Below are 24837 nucleotides of genomic sequence, written 5' to 3' on the forward strand. Positions count from 1 at the left end.
CAGAAAAGTATGAATGGCTTACTTTGATACTGTGAAATACTTGGGTGCGTAACTGTTCAAGCAGGTTCTTTTTTCTATGATTTCTATATTTGCCTTTATTCATTTTTCTCTGGTTCTGTTTTGTCAGCTGTCCATTTCTATAATACATTTCACCTTAGATTGAAATTGAAACAATGAAGTGTTAATGTTTAGTCTTTTTTGTATTTACATCATAGCACTTAAAGATTAAAAGAGACCTGGACAGACATTATGTAATCTAACACAGTTTACAATCTCGATTTTAGATACAATGAAACTACAGGAGTCCTGACTAATAGCTGCCACCATTATTTAAATCCCATACACAACACAATAGACATATTCCACTTTTTAGACCCAAGTAATTATTTGTTTCCTACAGAGCTTGATGTGTTTCCTGACATACAGTGGGTGTCTGTGTGTCACACACAGACCTACTTACACAAACAAACAAAGCTTGGTGATATAACCGTGTGCGGATATGTGCCAAGCAGGGGTCAGGATTGCACTCCGCAGGTCAGGGCTGCCACATCTGTCACTCCACTTCTCCCCAGAATATAGTCAGAGAGGGATGGAAGAATGGATGATGCTGGAGAGAGCAGAGAACAGACTGTAAGAAGGGAAGGGTGGGGGGATAGCAGTAGAGGCTGTCAGGAACAGCTCCCAGGTGTTAATCAGTGTGCATGAATTTTAAAATGGAGTGCAATTGGAGAAAGTTATATAAATAGGTTTTCTGATCTAAATTTTGTGGACCAAAACTTCAATCCTTTTCCAATTTTTTTCTTTACCCATTTAGCTGGGTCTTAGCTTAGACGACTTGATTACTTTTTAGAACAAAATGACAGCTGTTTCACACTCTGAATTGTCATTAAGCCTGGAGATGAAAAGCATTATGACAGTTAGTGATAAGCCCTGGGGCGCGAGAGAGACTTTGTGTGCATGTGTCAAAATTACAGTTGATTTAGTAATGTCATCTAAGGCTCTGTATGCCAGTGAGCATGTGCGCATCCTTTCCCTATCAGTCAGTTGCATTGCTAACACATGTTGCTCCCATCTGGCTGCCTTAAACATCAGCTATCATTACCATATTTCCATTCCCATTCTTTGCCCAGCTTGTTCTGTTCTGGATAGTAGTAATCATGTGACTACAGAGGATTATCTGATAGAGAGCAAAACTCTTCTGATTATCTGAACATCTAATCCTACAAGGGTCTTGGGTTTAAAACGATCCTGCATTACATGTTGAGATAACACAACAAAGCCTAATTTACCACTGACTCGTGCTTTGGTTAAAGTGAGCACTGAAGCCAAAAGAAATATTAAGAACATCTACTGGTAGTCAAATTCCTCACCTTTGGCTAATTAACCCGTAGCAACCATATAAACTTCAGAATTGTTCCCTCCCAGGTGCAATATTTCAGACAACATGCTTGTGTCATCATGACATCATATTGTTACATTATAATTACACGTTACTATGTGTTGCTACGTTATAAACCTTGGATATGGCAGTTATCATGGCTCTTGTTCCTGCTCTTGTTTTAAAAAAAAGACATTTTAAAATGAACAATCTAACTTTTAGAGGTTAAACGTTTCAGACTGCAGGGATCCTGCAGTACAGGTATTGCAAAATCGAAAAAAATATGGAAAAAAGAGGAAAATTGTTCTCTTACACAGGAACGTTCAATTTAGTTGTTTAAGGAGCTTGGAAAGATGAGCGTCTGGACTTCTTTAAGTTTCCTTAAAGACGTTTCACCTTGTCATCCGAGACGTTTCTTCAGTTCTAAGAGCAACTGGTGGAGAGTCCCTGATTTTAAGCCCTATGGGAGAGTCGCCAAGAGGGTCATGGACCTCCGATTGATCCTCTACCCAATCACACGAGCCAAGGTGTGAAAACCGGCGTGGGTCACAATCAGCCAAGGTTTTGCGTGTACCCATTGTGAAGCCTAGCCCCACCCTATCATGTGATTTACTGAGGGCTAGGCTTCACAATGATCCTCTATGAGCAAACACTTTGGCAAAGGCGTGAAGGAAAAACTCCCTTTTAACAGGAAAAAACCTCTTGGAGAACCAGGCTCAGGGACGGCCGGCCATCTGCCGCAACTGGTTGGGGTTGAGGGGAGGAAGACAGGACGAAGACACGCTGTGGAAGAGAGCCAGAGATTAATAATAACTAATGATTAAATGCAGAGAGGTGTACGAAGTATTGTGATGAAATATTGTGTCATAATAAAAGGCATAAAACTACTTCACTTCTAAAAGACTTTGATTTTTAAAATTCACAGTACAATTTAATGCAACTACAAGGTAGAATATGCAAGTATATCATTCTCATCAGTGCTAAATGAGATCAGACACAGCAGACTTCTAAGTGCTTAAAGTATGCGTGTCTTTTTAATCAGAGTATATCATCGAGTCAATTTCATGTTTGAGATATTCCCATTGGACCAGTTTTATTTGATACCTTTTTTTAAAGTGTGAAATCTTTATGTTAAATCTTCTTTTTTTTAAAAAAAACAAAAAAACTTGGCTTATCTTTGTCTAATGTTACTATTATTGTTTGATGACCTGAAACATTCAAGTATGACCAGAAGAGAAGAGAAATCAGGAAGGGGCAAAGACTTTTATCACAGCACTGTTCATTAATGGAAACCAAATCAAATGAAGCTCAGTCTCGCCACTTCAGTCGAGTATCTGCTCTTTTATTTCCAAGTGTGCGTGCTCGAGCACAGAGGGAGAAAAAATGGTTCCATGTGGTCTGCACTGTATATTGGGTATGAGGGGACATCAGTGATGCCTTTCAGCATTCAGTTCCAGTTCATTAGAGAACCAATGAAACACAAGCCTTTGTGCCCTAGTGAATGTCAAAAGTGTTTTATTCCTTTACAGTTCAGTTAACAGAGTTAGCGATTTTTTTCCTCGCTAATTGTTTTTATTTTAGCTTTATTATTAACTTTGTATTGTGGCTTTGATTCACTTATTAGCGGTGTTGGGAAGGTTACTTTTAAAATGTATTCCATTACAGATTACAGAATACATGCCCCAAAATGTATTCTGTAACGTATTCTGTTACGTTACTCAATGACAGTAACGTATTCTGAATACTTTGGATTACTTAATATATTATCATGCTGTTTACAACTACGTGAATGTACAATTGCTGTGATTTATTACTGTTACTGAAGGTCCGCGGCTCCGAACCGTAGTAAAGGGACCTCTGGCTAATACGGTGGGTTCTGTGTCGGGCTCGTAGCTGAAAACTAGCTTTACTTTGTTGTCTGGGTCAACTTTGTTAGCGAGAGACAGAGAGAGGCGCTGAAAGGCTGCTCCAACAGAACTTATTGTTTTTGGAGGAAAACACGAACACGGTGTACAGTCGAGTCTTAATAGCTTACTTACAACTGGGCTCGTCAGGCTCTCTTCTTGGCTGCAGTGGTTATTATTATATTTACATGCTTCCAGCTCCCGTTTTTGCTCGATGACAGCTCTACTTTTCCTTTTTCTCCCTCCCCCGCTCACAGACACATAACGTGTATGGCAGTCCATTCTCCCTGCAGCACGGACTACACTGCCCATGATGCTACATTCTTTAGAGCTATACCGGTAGCATTCTGCCTGTTAGCTTAGCACAACAACAAGAAAAAGGCCTCTCTCACCCAGGAAACACGCAGAGAGAGAGCATCACCCTGTAACCATGGCAACCGTAACGCTGCCACCTGGAACAACAGAACGTAGCTGTCAAACAAAACCCAAACAGTCCTGACCCGCCACAATATGAAACAGGGAAGTACCGCCGTGTAATCCATTTATTTCAACAAAGTAACTGTATTCTAAATACCACCTTTTTAAACGGTAACTGTAACGGAATACAGTTACTCATATTTTGTATTTTAAATACGTAACGGCGGTACATGTATTCCGTTACTCCCCAACACTGATTATTAGGTACAAGCAACAAAAACGTCTTGGCTAGGTTTGGCACTAAAGTATTAGGGCAGCTTTAGTCAAAGACAACTATATTGCCAGGTTAATACACTAAAAAAAGAGTTACGTTTAGGTGCTGAAAATGACTTGGTTACTTTTAGGAAAACATTGAAGCACCCCTTCCAGTCATCTCACTCATGCTGGGAACACACGCCAAATCTACCCAAATAACTGACACCCTGCGAATGAGAATGAGCTTAATACTCAGCATTCACACAATAAACACAGACTCAATTACAGGATCCTTATATTTACAATGTTAATTAATGCTGTCATTATGTTATCAACAGAAAATTCAACAACCATCATGAAAATATTTTAAGTGTAAAAGTAAGATGTTCTACTTTATTCCGGGGAGGTTTATTTCTGTTGCAAGGCTGAGCTTTGCCTCTGGGTCTGCCAAGTTCTGGTATTGTAAATTATGTGCAATAAAAACGACGGAGAGAACTTTTGAGTCACTTTTAAGAAGTCCATTTCTCCGCCTTACTTGTACTTGCAGATAATAACCTGGAGACTTTAATGAAAGTTCTTTTTTTAGTAGGGTTTTAATGAAGCCATATGTAAATTTAAATCTCCCTAAACTCCACCAGCAGTTCTGTCCCATCATAATGAAGCTCATCTGCTCCCTTTCTTCCTGTTTTTATGGTTTGATCTTGTGCCTGCATGTGCACAGGCATGCACAGGCGCTCACATGATAATTGCTTTCTTTTTTCCCTCTCGTTCCAACACTAGTTCCATCCTTCTGGGGTCTGGTGAACTCAGCCTGGAACCTGTGTGCCATTGGGAAAAGGCAGTCTCCCATCGACATCGAAACCAGTCACATGATTTTTGATCCGTACCTGACCCCTCTCAGGCTCAATACAGGAGGACATAAGGTAAGGGTCACCAAATGAAAATGCTTCCTCGAGGATCCTTAATGGTTTTCACGTAGCGATCGAGGAGCTTTAGCTCATGTTTTGAGACAAAACTCATCAAATGTCGAGACGCAAGCAGGACTGTCCTTCTGTGACAGTCACTGGGCTTTAATTCATCAGGGCGAAAGAACACAGACCAGGACACTGCCTCTAAATCAAGACGCAGAGAAACTTTGGTCAGAGACAATGATTCATCTATATCCAAAGGCTTTAAAATTCCCAGCTGCATTTTGCTGCACCAAGGCTCAGGAGGCATTACAATTTTAGCGCTTTACACAGCAATCACAGTTAATCTTTGGAGGAAAAATCCTCTTTAAAGCACCTAAAATCACAGTTAAACACAGCTTGTGGGATGTTGTACTTTTCATCCTGGATTCATTATGACAGTTTGGAAATGTATTTTAGTTATTGGCCATAATAATGTCAGTGTGAGGAAAAGGGGTCTGGCTACAAGAGTGCAAATTTAGCTTTGTCACAAATTTAGAGTGGGCAAGACTTCCAACACCCTGTGTCAGGTGGGGGTTAGCTGGTGGTTCAGCGGCTGGACTGGCCTTGTCCCGGGGTCACAGCTGGCCTTGGAGGTGGGGTGGGGGGTGGTCGATCTGCCTGCACGTCGGATTGATGTGGATGGGTGTGAACCTTTCTGCATTTTAGAAATTTAAGGTTCTGTCTGAAGGCGGAACAAGGACATATTTTGTGAAAGCAGTTGACAGAAACCGAGAAAGGGCTTATGCCTAGGGCAACATAAGCCCTAGGCTATTTTTTTTATAGAAATTTCCCATTCAGTTATCATGAACAGTTACAGAACTGTAAGTAAATGGTAAATGGTAAATGGCCTGTATTTATATAGCGCTTTACTAGTCCCTAAGGACCCCAAAGCGCTTTACATATCCAGTCATCCACCCATTCACACACACATTCATACACTGGTGATGGCAAGCTACATTGTAGCCACAGCCACCCTGGGGCGCACTGACAGAGGCGAGGCTGCCGGACACTGGCGCCACCGGGCCCTCTGACCACCACCAGTAGGCAACGGGTGAAGTGTCTTGCCCAAGGACACAACGACCGAAACTGTCCAAGCCGGGGCTCGAACCGGCAACCTTCCGGTTACAAGGCGAACTCCCAACTCTTGAACCACGATCGCCCCGGCTACAAACTGCACGACTACGGGGCAAAATTGTTCCCAGTTAAACCTGTAAATTAGAGTGAAAATACAAGCCAGCCGTGGTGATGCTTCTAAATCTGTTCTGAAAAATTCTCACCTGTAACTCCACCAGATGTAATACATCAGAAATGAAAGCACAATAAATGCTGCCTTCATTTCAGTCAGAGCAATACCAGACTACTTTTTCACTTCAGTGTGCCACACTCTGAAACCCTCAAATAACAGCAGCTGGTTGCAGTTTAATAACAGAAAAGGCTCACTCCTGCTACAGGGACCACTGGGGTTCAAAGGGATACGGACTGTATTTGAGTTGCAGTGTAGGAAATTTAGGCTGGGACAACAAACCCCCATAAGGTCAGATAGTGATTTTTTCTTAAACTTCCCTCCTTGTGATTCGTAAAAAGAGGCCAAGACTTGACAAATGAGATGTTTATAGCAGAACATTGTTACAGTTGCCACTATGAATGACATACAAGTAGCTATTCGGGGGCAATAAAGAGAGTAATGTGAGGTCATCAAAAGGTATTGAGAAGCAGAACAACAACTTAACTCCTCGTTTAAATTAGTCCAATTTGCCCATAGACAGGTTGCTATAGTAACTCAGAAAACCATTATAGTTAAAAACTGGGGAAAAAAAGCAATCTTAAATGATAGTGTGTAATGACAAAATAAACTAAACTAAAATATCAAATACTGAATACTGAAGGTATTTAGTTTTAGTCTTTTTCCGCCAAATTTGTCATTATATTAGAAATGAGGAAGCGTTTGTTCTCCCAAAATGTTCATGTTAGCTGAAAGAGGCAGCTCAGCATGTAATAATCTGTCATTACTGGATAAAAGTGGACGGTTTTCAGCTGTAAAAGTTCCATGAACTTTGGAAAGCTCATGTTAAAGGTCATCTACTCTATGTTGGGATAGACAGAAAGCATTAACTTGACTTTTAAACTGACCTGAATTTTCTGTCAAGGTTGGTGTTGAGAGCTCGGTCTCCAGCTATGACTGAGCAGTTTTCAGTTTCTTTGCCTTTGGGCAAAGAAGGTTCTGGCAGGTTCTCCCAGAAACAACACTGGGGGAACAATGCCTTTATTTCAACATTCATCGGATTGCACACTGTGAATTCATCCCTCGGGGAAACTGTCAACAGGTAGGTCTACTGTAGTATCCTGAGGGATCTGAGGGATAAATATTCAGAGAAAACCTTTTGAATTGTGATATAAAGGAACTTCTGTTAGAAAATCTAATAACTGGAGCTACACGAGGTTCATGAGAAAGTGATCTTGAATGTGAGATTAGCCAGATTTAAAACATGTAAGGATTGTAATATTTATAGGCCTGTTCTCAGAACTATTTGACATTAACATTGTTCTTTATTCTTAAAAACAAAACAAAAACATAACCTTTTAGCTGCATATATATAAATACAGAGTAATAAGATACATCAGCCAACATAACAGGTGTAACTTATGGGCAAATCCTTAAATAAGCAAAGAAAGTACATCGCACAAATCATTGGTGATGAACTATGAATTTTACAAATGTCTCTTGCTTTAACCTGTAATGTAATTATATTTGACATCTACATCGTTGGTTTTCACTTTTGCCTTGAAAGCAGTTCACTACCAGCATTCATTAAATAATTGTTCTTGTGGGACTTTCATATTTCCTTTATTTTCAATAATCCATCCTGAAAATGAGTCCGACTTCAAACGTAATGTACATTTTTAACATATCTTCCTTTGACTCAGGACATAGCCTGTTCTAAATCATAACTCATTATTTCACAACATAATGTCTTTATGAAAATTTCACTGCCAAAGGCTGCTTTGATCTTGAACAATATGGTGCTTTGCTGTTACGTTTCATTGTTCCCTTCCAAAATCCAGATGCTTTGCTAGCTCAAAATGGATTTAATGTTTTCTAAGGTTTGATGTGATGATGACTGTGGGTGATTCATATCCACAGTTTAATGTCTGAATACTGATTGCCTTCAAGCTTTCTCTCGGAGTGTATGACGCACATTTGTTTACTTTAGGAATAATGATCATTTTCCTCTGGAACTTTCAAACTTGAGAAATGCTGAATAATAATAATAATAATAATAATAATAATGATGATGATGGTATTCTATGTATGTCCATATGATTGGACAAACAATATGTCTATAAACTACTGAGGTTACCAATGGGTGTAACTTGTTTATGGTTTAAACTGATTAAAATATTTACTTCAAATAAAAAGCTTTGTTTCTTTTTCTGTATGTAGAAACTGCACGATCAAGGCCAAATGGGATGGTTAATTAAAAGCACAAGATGCTGAATCCTCCCCATTGATTACATGTTTTTTTTTTCCTCCGTGGCACTACTTGGACCTGGTACTTGAACACTGCTGATATAATATTTTTAAACATATATCCACTTAGCTTGTTTCTTTATTAGCTCACCCATCATGTTCCCTTTTAAAGAAGCTTTTGTAGGTGTTCTTTGAAACCTCCAGAAAATATCAAAGTCAGCATATTTGTGTTGTTCTCAGACACTTTCCAGAAGAAGACTCTCTTCCACCACAGAAACCAGGGTTTAAATCAAGAATAAGGATACAGCATTATAGCCCCATGTGACAAAGTGGCTAGGACAGAATTCATTTGCCATTTGTCACTTGCATATATTGTTATTTTGTGTTCTGTTATTTTACAGTCAGCCATAATGCTTTAATTTAGACATTGCTGGTGTAACATCTCTTAACATACACTATCCCGGGTTTTGTTTGTGGTAGCAGTAGTTACATCCTTTACATCCATGCCTGTGTTTTAAAGCAAACACTACTAACCATCAGATCATCTGAATTTTCTTCTGTTTACAGGCAAATGTCTGGTAAATTGTTTCTTTATGTTGCTTTGGTTATACTTACCATGGTGTCCATGTTGTGTATTCAGGTCCTATATGTAAGACAGGTGTATGGGAAGGGCCGCCCACTACTTCCTGTTTATATAGGGTCATGAGGTCAATGAGTGCATCACTGGGTGTAACCAAATGGAGGGTTTTTCATTTTGTATAGTATTGTTTGTTTTCTTTAAAGTAGCCTTTTGAGTTATATTGTATGCAGTGTTTTACTTTACAAACCATTTAGTTGAGTAAATGAGTTTGTCAGTTTCATGCATGACTTTATTCCTGTTCTTTGTTTAACATTGTATTATTTGGTTTGACCTATTTGTTTCAATGGTAGGGACTAACGAGGTCAGGTGTGGGCAAAGTCTTGTATAAAGCCAGTGGGATTTTTGCATGCCTGGTTGATTGTTTTATGGTAAAATGGAGATGCCAGCAATAAAGTATGCTTAAAAGAACTTCAATCATCTGCTAATGCTATTTACTTATCACCTTCCTTGCTGCTTAAGTTATGCTACATCACACCCCAAGCGGCAGCCTCTGACAAGTATTATTTTCTGAAGGATGATTTTTGGTTATTGTGCCCCAGCATGGCTAAAGGTTAAAAGGGAATGGATATGTGGAATCCAAATTCTGCCAAGATTTTTGTACTGTATCATGGAGCTTAACATGAACGCAGGCATTTCAGATTGGGCTGACATTCTTGTGCGTACCAAATACCTCAGGAACCTCAGGAGATTTTTTTACATATGGCTTAAACATACACTAATTTAAAATTCTGTGGTTTAACCTCCTAAGACCCGAACTCTTCCACGGCATGCATTTTTCATTTCTCTTTGATATTTGGGCTGATTGGGACCTGATGAATGTAAAAACAAAGAATTACTAAATTTTTCTTTTTACCTAATTTTTGTTTCTGAGAAAAATGAGAGCCACTTATGAGGATATTCGTTTAAAATTTCGATAGAACAGTAGCAGTATAATGTCCTCGTAAGGATATCAGGCCCTTGTAGAGCAAAATTGAGTATTTTGGTCTAAATAACCCAAAATGTGATGTCCACATATGTGGACGCCAGGTCCTAGGAGGTTAAAGATCAGGACAAGTGTGACGTACAGAAGCAAAGATGGATGTCGCCGTGGAGACGTCAGTTACTGACGCGTGTACCTCCAGTTTTGAAGGTGCTAATGGATTTTTGTCTGTTGTCATTTTCAAGCTTTAAAGCAAAACGTGATTAGCAAGCGGTGAATCTGACTACAAAGCTGTTTGTCTGTAATACCTGCTCCTGCTAATCTTCCACCCTAAAGCATATCTTGCTTTACGTATTTTGTTTTAAACGAAGCCTTACTGTAATTTACAAATTGGAATTATCATGTTTCATTGATGAAATCGAATCTATATTCAGTCTGTGCACAAAAAATGAATTAATGTACTAGTTATGGCAATGTTGCACACTAATGTTAAATATAATTAAATGGAGTGATGACACATCTTGACGCATATAGATGTAAAGTGCATATATATGAAGGTGAGATGCTTATGCTTGTCTACTCTTGGATATTTTGCTTAAAAGCATGTTAGACTAATTTATTTGATAAACATTGATCACTTCAGATTCATTATGTTTGGGTCGTGGCAGAAAACCTCTGTGTGCACTTGCATCTTTCTGTGCACTTATACTGGAGTTAGCGGTCCGATAGCTGCTGCTGATACTTGGGATGGGTTCAATTCAGAGAAGAGGTTTCAATTCAATTCAATTTTATTTATATAGCGCCAAATCACAACAAAAGTCGCCTCAAGGCGCTTCATAGATACAGAGAAAAACCCATCAATCATATGACCCCCTATGAGCAAGCACTTTGGCGACAGTGGGAAGGAAAAACTCCCTTTTAACAGGAAGAAACCTCCGGCAGAACCAGGCTCAGGGAGGGGCGGGGCCATCTGCTGCGACCGGTTGGGGTGAGAGAAGGAAGACAGGATAAAAGACATGCTGTGGAAGAGAGACAGAGGTTAATAACAGATATGATTCAATGCAGAGAGGTCTGTTAATACATAGTGAGTGAGAAAGGTGACTGGAAAGGAAAAACTCAATGCATCATGGGAATCCCCCGGCAGCCTACGTCTATTGCAGCATAACTAAGGCAGGTTTCCCTGCAGGGATCAATAATGACACCCTGATCATATTTTTTAGGATCAATGAGCATTACAGTGGTTATGCTCTGATAGGTACTGTGTAATCTATTACCTATTAAATACATTTTCATATTTGCACAATGACAATTTTAGTCTCTGATTTTTCTGTGCAAAACACTTTTTGGGATGTTTAAATTTACACTTATACCTGCATTACTGTGTATTTTATGTTTGTTACTGTATGTGTCACCCTCCTAAGTCTTTCAAAGACTGTAGGCGAGTGGAGACAGATAGAGGGATGATTACACTCTTAATACAACAAGTGTAACAGAAAGTGCCCACTTCATCTGGTAAATAGCAAAGCCAGGCCACTCATCCACTTAGCTCTTACATTATCACTAGTCTCTTATCTGAGGTTTGTGTATTGACAGCAGTGATACTTAATCCTGCAAGTTTTAAAATCAAGCTTTCAAGCCCCTGTCAGCTTAGTGCAAATTGTTCCCTTTGGAATTTGTGTTTGTCCCTCTGTGTTTAAAGTTATTATGTGTAAACTCTGAACAGGATCGTACACTGTTTAAATCTGAACTAAGCATGCGTTACGTCTCTTGGGTCCTTTTGTTTCATTTCTCTTTATTTCAATTTATAGTGATTAACATTTCACTATAAGAGAAATCTTAAAGAAACATTAACCCCATAATGCTCTATTTAAAAGGTCTATCCTTATAATTCCCCATGAGACTTGCTCATTGTGATGCGGGCTAAGAAGTGTCACTGGGTTGAGCCCTCATGTTATTCCCAGAGGGAGCAGTGTCAACCACTAATCACAGTCAGTGTGACACGCTGTGGTTCAGACAAATATGATATGAGATCAGATGACTGACAGTAGTAGCTCAGGCTCTGCTAATCCAAAGCACCAGGGAATGTAGGTCGTCTGGGCTAATGAAATATCAGGATTACTGAATCACTGTGCCAGGGCTCATCTGAAATAAATTTGTTGGCGTTTTTGTTAATATGCATGCAAATGCGCATATCAGTCCCTCCGTGATCTAATTTGTGACAAAAATAGAGCTTTTTATTGCGTGTTTTCTTTTTTCTCTTCTTTTTAACACAGGCAAGTGATTGAAACTATGACAAAGCACACAGCTAATCGTGCAAATCTCCTCTACAATTATTGATCAGAAAGGAAAAATCATTTTTATTGCCCTATCTCGGCCAGAAATAAACAAGAAGTGGAACCCTGAGATACAAGGACACATCATAAACTACAGGAAAGGGAAAATAATAATGAGCAGAAGTGCCATGGGGGTGGACGAGCGATACTACTCTGTCTTACCTGTCTGTCAGGTAACTACTTCTTAAAGTGCTTTTCATTCAGATTTATTGCTTTCTGTCTTCTTAAGCATTACCACCAACTACAAGGAGCAAAGCAGGACATTCATTGTTTGTTTGTTGTTTCATTTTCCTGGGACATTTTTTACCTCGTTGTAGACAGAAGTATATAGACAGAGTGAGTCTCAAGGAACTAATCTAAATGTCAGCGTTGCTTTTTTCCTGTACAATCTGCAATCACTGTTTATTCTAACTGAACGTGAATAAAAAAGGAGTCCTCATTAAGTTGTGCAGGTTCAGCATTTTATATAACTGGGTCACTAGCATTCAATTAATGGCCTATCAATTGGTGCTTGTAGGAGGTATATAGGGAGCTTTTGCTGGTGACTTACCTGCCACCCCCAAATGTGGCTTTAACTTCTGTCAAGCACAGGTAATGACTTGTGGACTAAGGCAGGCCCACAAGTTATGCCGACTTTCAAACAAATAAATTAGGTTTAAGGACAATATTTCCATCTGAAATGTGCAGGTATGAAGTAGTCTAAAACTGACATTTTCAGCATAATGCAAGTGCCTTGAATATACTTTCCACCACTCTCTGAAAAACAGCAGCATCCATTAGGCTGTGAACAGCATTTGGTATGAGCAACAGCTTCTTATTCCAGTGCTGGCGAGCCCTCACAAAAACAGGGTGTTATAACGATGTAATATGTTCAGCTTTCTGCTTGAGTCGGGGATCAAGACATTAACAGCTTGTGACTGCACGCTGCAAAAACTCTTAGCACCTTCTAGATCCCTCCGGTGTTGTTGTTCGAAATAGTTTCAGACAAAGTGGTGTGTGTACAGTTAGGTTCCAGGGGGCCTTAATCCACCCATGCATCAAATCCACAATCCATGTTGCTTACCACACTAGGCTTAACAGGACCTGTCCTGTGGGATGGCTTTAGCACACAGATGTTTCATTGCAGGCTCTCTGCTTCCTTATTTAACAGTAGATCAGAATTCTCTGTTCTTTTGTGGCAGCCAGGCCAGCTGTATTATAGGAAAGTCATGCAGGATTTTCTCAGAGCTGCTTGATGAACTGTGAAACCATGTGCTCTGGCTTTCCTACATTTCCTACATTTCCTACATTTCTGGTGTGGGATGGTTTTAGCAGTCGGCAGTGTTCTTTTTCATTCATTTGTTGCAAATTTCTTCTTAGATTTCAGTCCTGTGACAGTAGTGATCTGTATCACAGGAAGCTCATGCTGGATTTGTCAGATGACCTTGTAGTACCATATCACCCTATTAGAGCACTTCGCTCTCATTCTGCAGGCCTACTTGTTGTTCCTAGAGTATTTAAAAGGAGGAGGGAGGCAGAGCCTTCAGTTTTCAGGCCCCTCTTCTGTGGAACCAGCTTCCAGTTTGGATTCAGGAGACAGACACTATCTCTACTTTTAAGATTAGGCTTCAAACTTTCCTTTTTGCTAAAGCATATAGTTAGGGCTGGACCAGGTGACCCTGAATCCTCCCTTAGTTATGCTGCAATAGATGTAGGCTGCCGGGGGATTCCCATGATGCATTAAGTTTTTTCTTTCCAGTCACCTTTCTCACTCACTATGTATTAACAGACCTCTCTGCATTGAATCATATCTGTTATTAATCTCTGTCTCTCTTCCACAGCATGTCTTTTATCCTGTCTTCCTTCTCTCACCCCAACCAATCACAGCAGATGGCCCCGCCCCTCCCTGAGCCTGGTTCTGCCGGAGGTTTCTTCCTGTTAAAAGGGAGTTTTTCCTTCCCACTGTCGCCAAAGTGCTGCTCATAGGGGGTCATATGATTGTTGGGTTTTTCTCTGTATCTATGAAGCGCCTTGAGGCGACTTTTGTTGTGATTTGGCGCTATATAAATAAAATTGAATTGAATTGAATTGAATTGAATTTTCAAAGCTGTTGATGGCCTATACTGAGGTCATATGTTATGTGTTATATGCAGTGTTGAGAAGTGTATTCCACTACAGGTTACAGAATACATGGTCCAAAATGTAGTTTGTAAGGTATTCCGAATACTTTGGATTACTTGATATATTGTCATGCTTTTTGCAACTGCATAAATGTACTATTGCTGTGTGATTTATTACTATTACTCAAGGCTACTCGCCACCGAGCTAACATTGTTAGCTGGTGTTAGCTGAGGTTAGTTCATAGACTTGATGGAAAGCATTAACAACCTGCTAGCTGCAAAAATTCATGTGCAGTTCTGAAAGCAACGCCAACTAGATTTATAAATCTTAATATAAAATGAGTAACAGTAGGGTGGCCATTAGGTAAGGCTGCACTTTTTGCAGTGATCTCGTATTGAAAACTATTTCTGTATCAGTAATATGTTTTCTTTCTGTCTGTTTCTGTTAGTAATAAATCACACAGCATCGAAGATGCTGAAGTGACACATAACCCAGGTAGGTAGCACAACTACAACAAGGTAGTTGTGGTAGGCTAACCTTAGCTTTTAAAAAAGAACTTACTTCCAGATGTTTTCTTAGGTTGGAGTCTTTTGACGCTGAGAGCAGCTCGGCTGCTGGCAAACAGAGTTCGCATTTCACGGTCAGATTTCGCCCATCCCTTTCTTCTTTAAATGTAAAACAGTGTCGGAATTTCCAAGTAAGAAATGAATTCCTGCCCGTGCACTGCTGTCTCTGTTGCACTGGCGAGTCCGTTGTGTAACCGACGACACCAACATTAACAGGACACTTACATTAGAGCCTCTTAATGTGTGTTTTGTTTGGGTTGCCAGCAAAATTACCAAAATTAGATCAAATGGTAACTGTAACGGAATACAGTTACTCATATTTTGTATTTTAAATACAAAGCGCCAGTGCATGTATTCAATTACTCCACAAGACTGGTTATATGTTCGTACACTAGATTTACTTTGCTCATAAAATAAGGCCACATACAAATTTATTTATTTTTTTCCAGTTTTATTCTGTTTTTAACCATAAAAGTGAATCCGAATGATTTTAAGGTGACAGGCACAAGCTTGCTCTCCTACAGTGTGGATTTCTCCATATGAGCAAACACCTTTATGTGGACCACTGAGAAAACAATAGTTGTATTTGTTGTAGGAGAGAAGCATTGTAGTTACAGCAAAAAGCTCCATGACTGCAGAAGAAAAAAAAGAAAAAAGAAATAGCACACTTATCCAAAGCGTTTTCTTGTGAGTGACAGCGGCTTAAAAGAAAAAAAACCTGCTTTGGCTACAGTAACCAAGGTAGTGAATGCTGTAGCTCAGGTAAGAAAAAAAAGGTTAAACACTAAACAAAGAGTATCAGACCAGAGGAAAAACAGGGAAATGGGCAGATGACATGACTGGACAATCATTCATGCAAAAAATACATATGGTTTTAACATGGTAAGTATTTAAAAGTGTTGTGTGAGTAACTGAATCTGTGACTCATTACTTTTGGAAAATATGTATATGTATTTAGAGGTGATATGTCTAAACTGGCATATCGCCTCTATGAGCTGATAGAGGTGATATGCCACTTCAGGGGGGATGTGATAAAATCTCTGGTTTAAAAATACACTTCACTTTAACACTGGGAGATGTGACAGTGGAATCTTGAAAAGTTAAAGCATGTGGCCCTGTGACAGTGCATCCCAAGACAGTATTGTGTGGCAGAAAGAATCTCTTTGAATTGCTGCTCGGGGCTTTTTGTTGTTGTTGTCATGCTGTGAGGGAATATAATTCATAGATAAACAGGATTCATTATTTTGTAAATAATATAGCTGTAAATAACTAAGAGCAGTTTATGTTTTATAATTAAAAAAAAACAAATATAATACGTTATTATTTTTTCATTTAACCTTTTCTGCATCTTCACTTGTAGGTATGTTGGAAAAACCTTCAGTTGAGTAAAGGAAAAACTAAATTCTGGCATCAGGTGACATTTCAGTATATACTTGAACAGAACGCTGCGAAGCTCTTGGGCATTCTGTGTTGCTATCAGATAATTACTCACAACATTTCTCATTTAACGTTATTACTGCTGTCTACACAGACAGATAGACTCTTGTGTCCTCTCCTGTGTTTTCCTGGTTCTAAATGAGAAAATTAGAATTAAACGAGATGACAATTCTGCCTGATATCACTATATTGCTCTTCTATTTTTCCTGCTACCTTTCTTCTGTTTAGGGAGACAAAATGCTATGCATGCTTATGTGTCAACTCCTCATGAATTAATTATTAAACCCGTAATAGCTTAGTTCTGTTCCAGCAAGTTTTGTTTGCATGTTTAAAACAGATTCCACATATCGTCACCTGTTTTAAGTGTTAATGGACGTCTCCTGTCTGTCATATCGAGGCTAACTGAAAACACAGAGGACAGGAGACATTACCTTAAGAATACTTAATAAGCTAGAAGAACACTTTGAAAGACAGGCTGTCTCACAACATGGTTTTCAGGCAGAAGAAAATCCCAATATTGAACCTCCTGTTTGCATGCATGGAGCTGGAGGACAGGCTGTGCAGCTGCAGTCGAGATCACACCACTGTGAATGCATATGTGTGTGTGGTAGGAAAAATCACAATTATAACAAAATACTCGCTGCCTGTCTCTTATAATTCATATTAACATTTTGGGAGTGTAGACAGACCCGCTGCTAATAAAAACGCCTCTCCCTGTCAGAGGCAGTCATGCCTGAGTAACATTGTGTCCTCTGCTTCTTTCATATTTTTATTGTTTTTTTTTTTTGTTCGTCTATTTGTTTATTTGCTTTTTTTTTTCAAACTGCTGGAGGTGCTAGAAAACAACAGAGGATGAATCCTATTAACCTTTCCTTTGAGTGGTGTATGGAACCATATAAATGTTTTTGTAAACACAGTTTTAGCAGACCAACAAGGTAGAAAACAACCCTTTTTTTTTTTCTGAATTTGTTTCGAGGTTCGGACACTTTACCCTTCTCTATGTGTTGGCCAATAAAGCTACTGTCCGCCAGTGAGCTAATCACATCAATTAAAAAAATAATCTATCAATTAATAATAAAATTAACCCAAAGCCATCAATGTTGGACAGGTACACGTTTTTTTTTTTTTTTGTAATTTTGCCTTTGTGCACCAACTTACTGGATTTCTTTTTAAATTAAACAGTAGAAATGTGGCTTTTGGCTTTTGCAGGGGATTTAATAAAAACATGCCATTAACTATTTCAAAATTGTAGCTGTTTTTATAAAAAGCCATAATGGGTCATTGTCCCAAAAATGTCTGGATCTTATTGCAGAAATTTAACAGCAGTGGTACCTGGTGAGAAATACCGTTCAGAGCGACGCAGGACCACAGATCTGCTTAATGTGATTTGTTATCATTGCTGCTGCATGTCACCCCAGGATAAGCACAATGCTACAGTTCTTTATTACAGTTCTCAGAGTTTTGATGACTGAGTGCCATTTATGGGAAACTGTGTATGATTGAGGGTTAGGTTTCCCGAGCTGCACAGAAGAAGCACACACACACACACACACACACAAATATGCATGTATGTATTTTTGATTTGGTGATGATTTTCTGTGGGAGGTCGTTTGTAAAGAGTAATCTGATTAAGAAAATCATCGATAGCACTGCTGTTTGTGATGAGGATTTTTTTTTAAATCAGGGTTTGACATTTTTGTGTTGGTTTACAGTGTTTAAAACTTTAGTGAGGCTGGTGTTAGGCTGCATTGTTAAAGAATAGTTTAATATGACGACTTGTATAAAGAGGCTCTTAAATACAAAGTTTTGTCATCTGTAGATAGCATGATGCATGCTTAGACAAAGTAGTTTGTGTTTGTGAGCTGTGTGAGCCACATAATTATTACTTAAGACCTTCATTGCTGTCACTTGGATTTGGTGATGGTGAAAAGCAGTGGACTCCCTGGACAGGTTGCCAAGCTGTGACAGAAGCATTCAAAAGCGTTATTTGGCTTTGTGTCTGTTTTTTCCCTCACCAAATCCTGACATCTGACGACAATGACTCATTACACACAATGCTGTCCAGTTACTTACACTGTGTGATGTTCCAGTCTAACCATATGAGATGAGCAGGATTTCTCTGACGGTCAAAGAAAACTAAATTAGAGGTCTTTAAAAACTGTAGTAAGAGTTAAATCCTCTGTTTGAGTCTTGTTTCGTGATTAATGCTCTTGTGCATCTGCTGAGCGAGAGCACATAACATGGCCATCTGCGCTGGCGCGTGTGCATGCGTGTGTGTGTTTGGAAATATGTTGGAGAGAGAGAGAGAGAGAGAGAGAGAGAGAGAGAGGCAGGCAGGCATGCGTACATTTATGTGTGAGAAAAATTATATCAAAGATTGAGGGGGAATGTGAGCGTGAGTGTCTGTGTGACAGTAGATTGCTTCTGGGTGTATGTGCAGGTTAAGGAGTCAAAGAGAAAATTGGACAACTTTGACACTATGTGTGTGTCTGTCAGTGCGTATGTGTGTCTGTCTGTGTGTGTCTGCGTGTGTGTCTGCGTGTGTAGTATGTTATCCAGTTATCTGGGCCAGCCTCTCTTTCAGCCTCTAGCTCCTTGTAAGCAGAGTTTCCTCAGAAGCTGGTGCACAACAGATTGGTTGTTTTGGCTCCTGCTGTGAGCAGCAGATTTCTTTGTTGCTTGAAAATACACAAACCACATTTACATAAGTCTTTACTGTATAATTCTCACTGTTTCCACACATTCATATAGGTGCAAAAAGATATTATAGACTCACCAATTAATTACTGGAGAAAAGTCAGCTGAGGAATGTGTACATTTGGCATGTTGAGGATTACATGTATACTAACAAAAGGCAGCAGTTGCCCGTCTTCAGGTCTTGCCATCCAAAGCACAGACTTAATTAATTACATGAGAATGGGGCCTCGGCCCTCCACCCAGGAGGGACGGCCCCAGCTTCCTGTTCTTGACTGACAGAAGTGGACCTCTTTCCAGTCTGATATATCCGATCCACCTCAAGGATCCCCATTCAGTGTTGCCAACTTAGCGACTTTGTCGCTATATTTAGCGAGTTTTCAGACCCCTAGCGACTTTTTTTCTACAAAAAAGTCGCTAAAAAAAGACGTGAAAGCGCATATCGTTTTTACTCTCAACAAGCAGCAGGTGCTGTAATGCAGTCAGTTCTTCTTTTACTCTTATGTTGTTTTGTGGATCACAAGGTTTAAAACTACTTATAAACACACACACACACAAAGTAACTCCACCAGAGTGCCTATTTCGGGTCACTTTTGCCGGTCCAAGCCCGGATTAAGGAGCAGGGTTGGAATTGTGACATTACAAAAAACAATAATTGCTAAAATAAATTTCATTTGTAGTTCTAAATAAACTCTAAATGCATTTAGGACGTTTTTTGCTCACTTTATGTCTCTTCCACGATGTTATTTCTCTCTCCAACAACATAGGTTACAATTACATTAGCATGACCAATTATGCAAATTAGGTGATGACGTCATTTAGCGACTTCTAGCGACTTTTAGGACAACCAAATAGCGATTTTCCTTACTGAGGAGTTGGCAACACTGTCCCCATTTAGGGCATTCAGATTCACTGCAGAGCCCTGCTGTGTTAACTTCTTAACAACCACCAGGGGTAGTGTTAGGGACAGGACTAAGCTACACTGTTAAAAAAAACATCTTAAAAAAACGGTAATATTCTGGTAGCTGGGGCGCCAAAATACTACCGTAAAATAACAGAAAATAACTTCCAGTAATGACAATACAGTTTGTTGTGCTAATTTTACATGGGAACTTGCCTTTTCAAGTGATTTTAAACATTAAATTAGGAAAATGTTAATGTGATTAAACAATGAGATTATCTATAAATCGGAAAAACAAACAAATCCTAAAAAAACGGTAATATTCCGGCAGCTGGGGCGCCAAAATACTACCGTAAAATAACAGAAAATAACTTCCTCATAAAAATACGGTTATTTCCAGTAATGAAAATACAGTTTGTTTCGCTAATTTTACATGGGATCTTGCCTTTTCAAGTGATTTTAAACATTAAATTAGGAACATGTTAATGTGATTAAACAATGAAACTATCCATAAATCGGAAAAACAAACGAATCCTAAAAAAACGGTAATATTCCAGCAGCTGGGGCGCCAAAATACTACCGTAAAATAACAGAAAATAACTTTCTCATAAAAATACAGTTATTTCCAGTAATGAAAATACAGTTTGTTTCGCTAATTTTACATGGGATCTTGCCTTTTCAAGTGATTTTAAACATTAAATTAGGAACATGTTAATGTGATTAAACAATGAAATTATCTATAAATCGGAAAAACAAACGAATCCTAAAAAAACGGTAATATTCCGGCAGCTGGGGCGCCAAAATACTACCGTAAAATAACAGAAAATAACTTTCTCATAAAAATACAGTTATTTCCAGTAATGAAAATACAGTTTGTTTCGCTAATTTTACATGGGATCTTGCCTTTTCAAGTGATTTTAAACATTAAATTAGGAACATGTTAATGTGATTAAACAATGAAATTATCTATAAATCGGAAAAACAAACGAATCCTAAAAAAACGGTAATATTCCAGCAGCTGGGGCGCCAAAATACTACCGTAAAATAACAGAAAATAACTTTCTCATAAAAATACAGTTATTTCCAGTAATGAAAATAGTTAGAGTTATAGTTAGTTTATAGTTAATAGTTAATAGTTTGTTTAACATGGGATTCTTTTCCAAGTGCGTTTAGACATTAAATTAGGAACATTTTAACGTGATCAAACAATAAAATTACCTATAAACAAGGTCAATGAATGTGGCAATATGAATCATAATACGTAAACGTACAGAAATATACAGTTAATAGTTGGTTTAAATAATAATGGATTGCACGCCCTGGGATAGACTGACAGAAGTGAGGCTGCTATATCGCACCATCGGCCCCTCTGGCCATCACCAGTAGGTGAAGAGTCTTGACAACGGACACAATACCGAGAGTGTCCGAGCCCGGGCACGAACCGGCAACCTTCTGATCACACGGCGAACTGCCAACTCTTGAGCCACGATCGCCCTAAACAGCAATGATAATAATACTTATGTGATGTAACACAAACTTATAGGAATCATGTTATATACTTTTCCATAGCATTACATTTGAATTCAACAGTTCAATCTTTCAAATAACGGACAGATATTTGTGAAATCATGATACATTTGTGAATGTATTTTAACGATCTAAATATGCATATGTACAGACAGATACATTTAATAATCATGAAAATTATGTTTCATTACATTACAGTGATTTAACGTTAATTTACATTTGAAATGTGAAATCAGTCTATTTACGTAACTTTGACGATATTCTAGAAGAACAGAACAAAACTGTAAAATGCAGTAAAATACTTTTATATTAGGATTTTTTCCTACAGTACAGCCATACCCGCGACCTTGTGGTTGTTAGTACACATTCATTGGCCGATGCTTAGCGTCATGTTATTATGTGTCCCAACATCCAATGGCATGTCACATTGTTTTCATGGCCACACCCTCACCCCAGGTGCAGAGGCCTATTTCTGTTCAGGAATGTTGTGAATACTTTGAGATTCATATTAATTGCAGGTCCTACCTCTACATTTATTTTTTAAAATATATAATAAGCACAGCGTGGCCGTGCAATGTTTTATATGTTTTTTTTCAGTTTTTATTCCTATTAATTATATTTTCACTTGTTACCTCTGAATTATTGAATCGGACCTAGATGACATGAAATTTTCAGCACAATCATAATAATCAAATAATTATTGATTATTCTCATTAATTTTCGATCATTTTATATATTTTTCCATAGTATTACATTTGAATTTAACAGATCATTCTCTCACAGTACAGACAAATATTTGTGAAATTATGATACATTTCTGAATGTATTTTTACAATCTAAATATGCATATGTACAAAAAAATATATTTAAAAAACAAGTAAATTGCGTTTTACATTTACAGTGATGTTATGTTATCCCAACAGGCTGCTCCCTGTTGGGAATTGTTCGTCCACGCCATTCTCTATTGCATATGTTTAAATCAAGGCCCGAATTTAAGCCTTTGAAAGTTTGAGTTCAGTCCACATATTACGTTGGGTTTACAATTTCAAGAGAAGTCGGAGACAGTGCTTCGTTAATGAGAGCGCTTCCTAAGACATCGTACTCCTTTAGACACTGTTCTAAAGAATATCGTATGATTTGCATGACCGCTTTGAATCCACACACCAGGAGAGATATAGAGTGGTGGGCGGTGAACAGAGGCTTTCAATAAGTCACCTTACAGAAAAGAGCCATGCAGCTACAGCAAATAATTTTTTTCTCCTTGAGCCAAATCTCAAAGGGATGGAGGTATAAAGGCAGGTTTCATCATTACAAAGGAAATAGCTGAGTCAGGGATTTACAGAGAAACTGCAGACTTTATTTCGATTTTTTTCTTCTTCTCTTTCTCTCGCTCTTTTTTTTGCAGGTCAAAAGGCTGGAACAGATCAACTGTAGATATTTAACTTTTTCATTATTAAAAAGTCCCACAAAGCCACTGATTTGTGGTGTGCAGAACTGTCTGTATGGAAGCCTGTAATCAGAATGCATTATTTAGCTTCACTAGTATGATGGCTAAACAAGACAACACTGCTCTGTAGTAGCTGCATTCTGAATTTCTCATTAAAGCTTTCTTATTAAAAAAAGTTTACCTTGTTTAAATGCGGGCAATCTGTCATTCAGGATCATCTTCTTATTCACCTCTGGATCACTTTACGCATGGCTGATATGAGTCTGCTCCACAGCTTTGAAAACGTTTAAGCTTTATTTGATTTTAATTGGAGGAAAATCCAGTGACTGCTCAGCTTTTGAGCAATATGGTGTTGATAAAAAAGAGACAGCAACCCTCTCTATTTTTAAGATCAGACTTTCCTTTGTCATGAAGCTTCTAGTTAAGAGTGGATGAAGTGACCCTAAACCCGCCGTTAGTTATGCAGGACTTCATGTGACACATTGTAATGGTGGAGGTGAGCACTGCTTCTCTGCTCACCTCTTTTTACCCATGTGTGTGTTTAGACGCCACTGCAGCATGTCATTAAATTATTGTCTGTGTTTGATCCTATTTTTGTCCCGTCTCCCTACGCTCTTTCTTCTTTTCTCTGCCTAACCGGCTGCAGCAGATGTCTGACCCGTCCTGAGCCTGTTTCTGTTGAAAGTTTCTTCCTATTAAAAAGGAGATTTTTCTTCCCGCTGTTGCAAAGAACTCACAGGGGAATACTTTAGCATCTTTACCTCACAGTGTAAAGCATCTCTGAACCTTATTAGCTGCCACAGCAATCAAGAAAATGTTTTGTTTGTATATAGTTCTTTATATTGCTTTTTTATTGTTCTTTTTTAAACAGCGACTTTTATCCCTTGATGTTAGTTGGTAGTCATCAAATAGAATTTGGTTGTATCGTCCTACAATTTCAATCAGATAATCATATCTTATATTATTAATGGACTCTGTCATGATTTGTTGACAACCTTTAGAGTTATTAATATTGAAACATTTAAAGTGATACTTTCAACTAGTTAACAAACACTATGTATATCTGTAAACCATATATGGATTGCTAAATTTAGCATTTAGCTATACTAATGATTCGTAAATATTCCTCATTTTATTGTGTGCAGTAAAATAATGGCTGCATGATGCTTTTTCATAGTGCATTTGCCTCATGTGCTCAAAGCACCCAAACTGAAAATTGATTCGTATGAAGCATATTCTTTCTACTGAGATGACTATATTTGATTTGGGGCTGAACTGTCCCTTTAATGGACAATCGACAACAATAATACCTTGCAATCTATCTTGCGTCAACTTGTGACCATGTTCCACTGAAAAGGACTTTAACTTCATTACATCCGACGCAGAGACAGGGCGACCTTCACATTCACAGCAAACTGACGCTACAGAAAGGTGCGATAAGACCTCCAAATATGACAAATGACTATCTTCACAAAGACTTGCTCTGCAGCATGCTGACATTTTACTAATAGATTAGACAGTACATGTGCGTGTGCATGTGTGTGTGCGCATGTGGTTGTGAAGTGACAATTCATTAGTCTTCTCCTTTCTGACTCCACCGCATAAATGCACGTAAAGGGAAACATGCACACACCCGCGCAGTCAACCAGTAATTGATCAGTGACGACAATCTCTCATTAAGAAACCCTGGCACAATTTGGAATTTATTAAAAGCATTCAATTTTGATGCAAAATTAATTGATAATAATATGAAAAGTCCTCCTTAACTAGATGCAGAGTTTAAGCTTCGAGGCCAAGAGACAAATTAAACTCCTCTGTGTTTGTAATTGGTGATTGTGGTACATTTGCATCATCCATTTGATCTGATTTGAAGTTCGCCTTGAAGAGTTTGTTAGTGTGG

General features: G+C 38.5%; 1 protein-coding gene across 3 annotated transcripts in view; it reads left to right on the forward strand.

The window, feature by feature from the left end:
- LOC146520719 (carbonic anhydrase-related protein 10-like) overlaps nt 1–24837 on the forward strand; it is a 140383-nt gene that overhangs the window by 67027 nt on the left and 48519 nt on the right. For all 3 annotated transcript variants that reach the window (XR_014873877.1, XM_085158082.1, XM_085158083.1), the window contains exon 3: nt 4735–4877. Coding sequence is in view for 2 of the 3 variants with exons in the window: in XM_085158082.1 (XP_085014208.1) it covers nt 4735–4877 (143 nt within the window). In the remaining variant the exon portion in view is untranslated. The remainder of the gene's footprint in view (nt 1–4734; nt 4878–24837) is intronic.

This window comes from Neolamprologus multifasciatus, chromosome 4, assembly GCF_963576455.1.
Source record: "Neolamprologus multifasciatus chromosome 4, fNeoMul1.2, whole genome shotgun sequence".
Lineage (NCBI taxonomy): Eukaryota > Metazoa > Chordata > Actinopteri > Cichliformes > Cichlidae > Neolamprologus > Neolamprologus multifasciatus.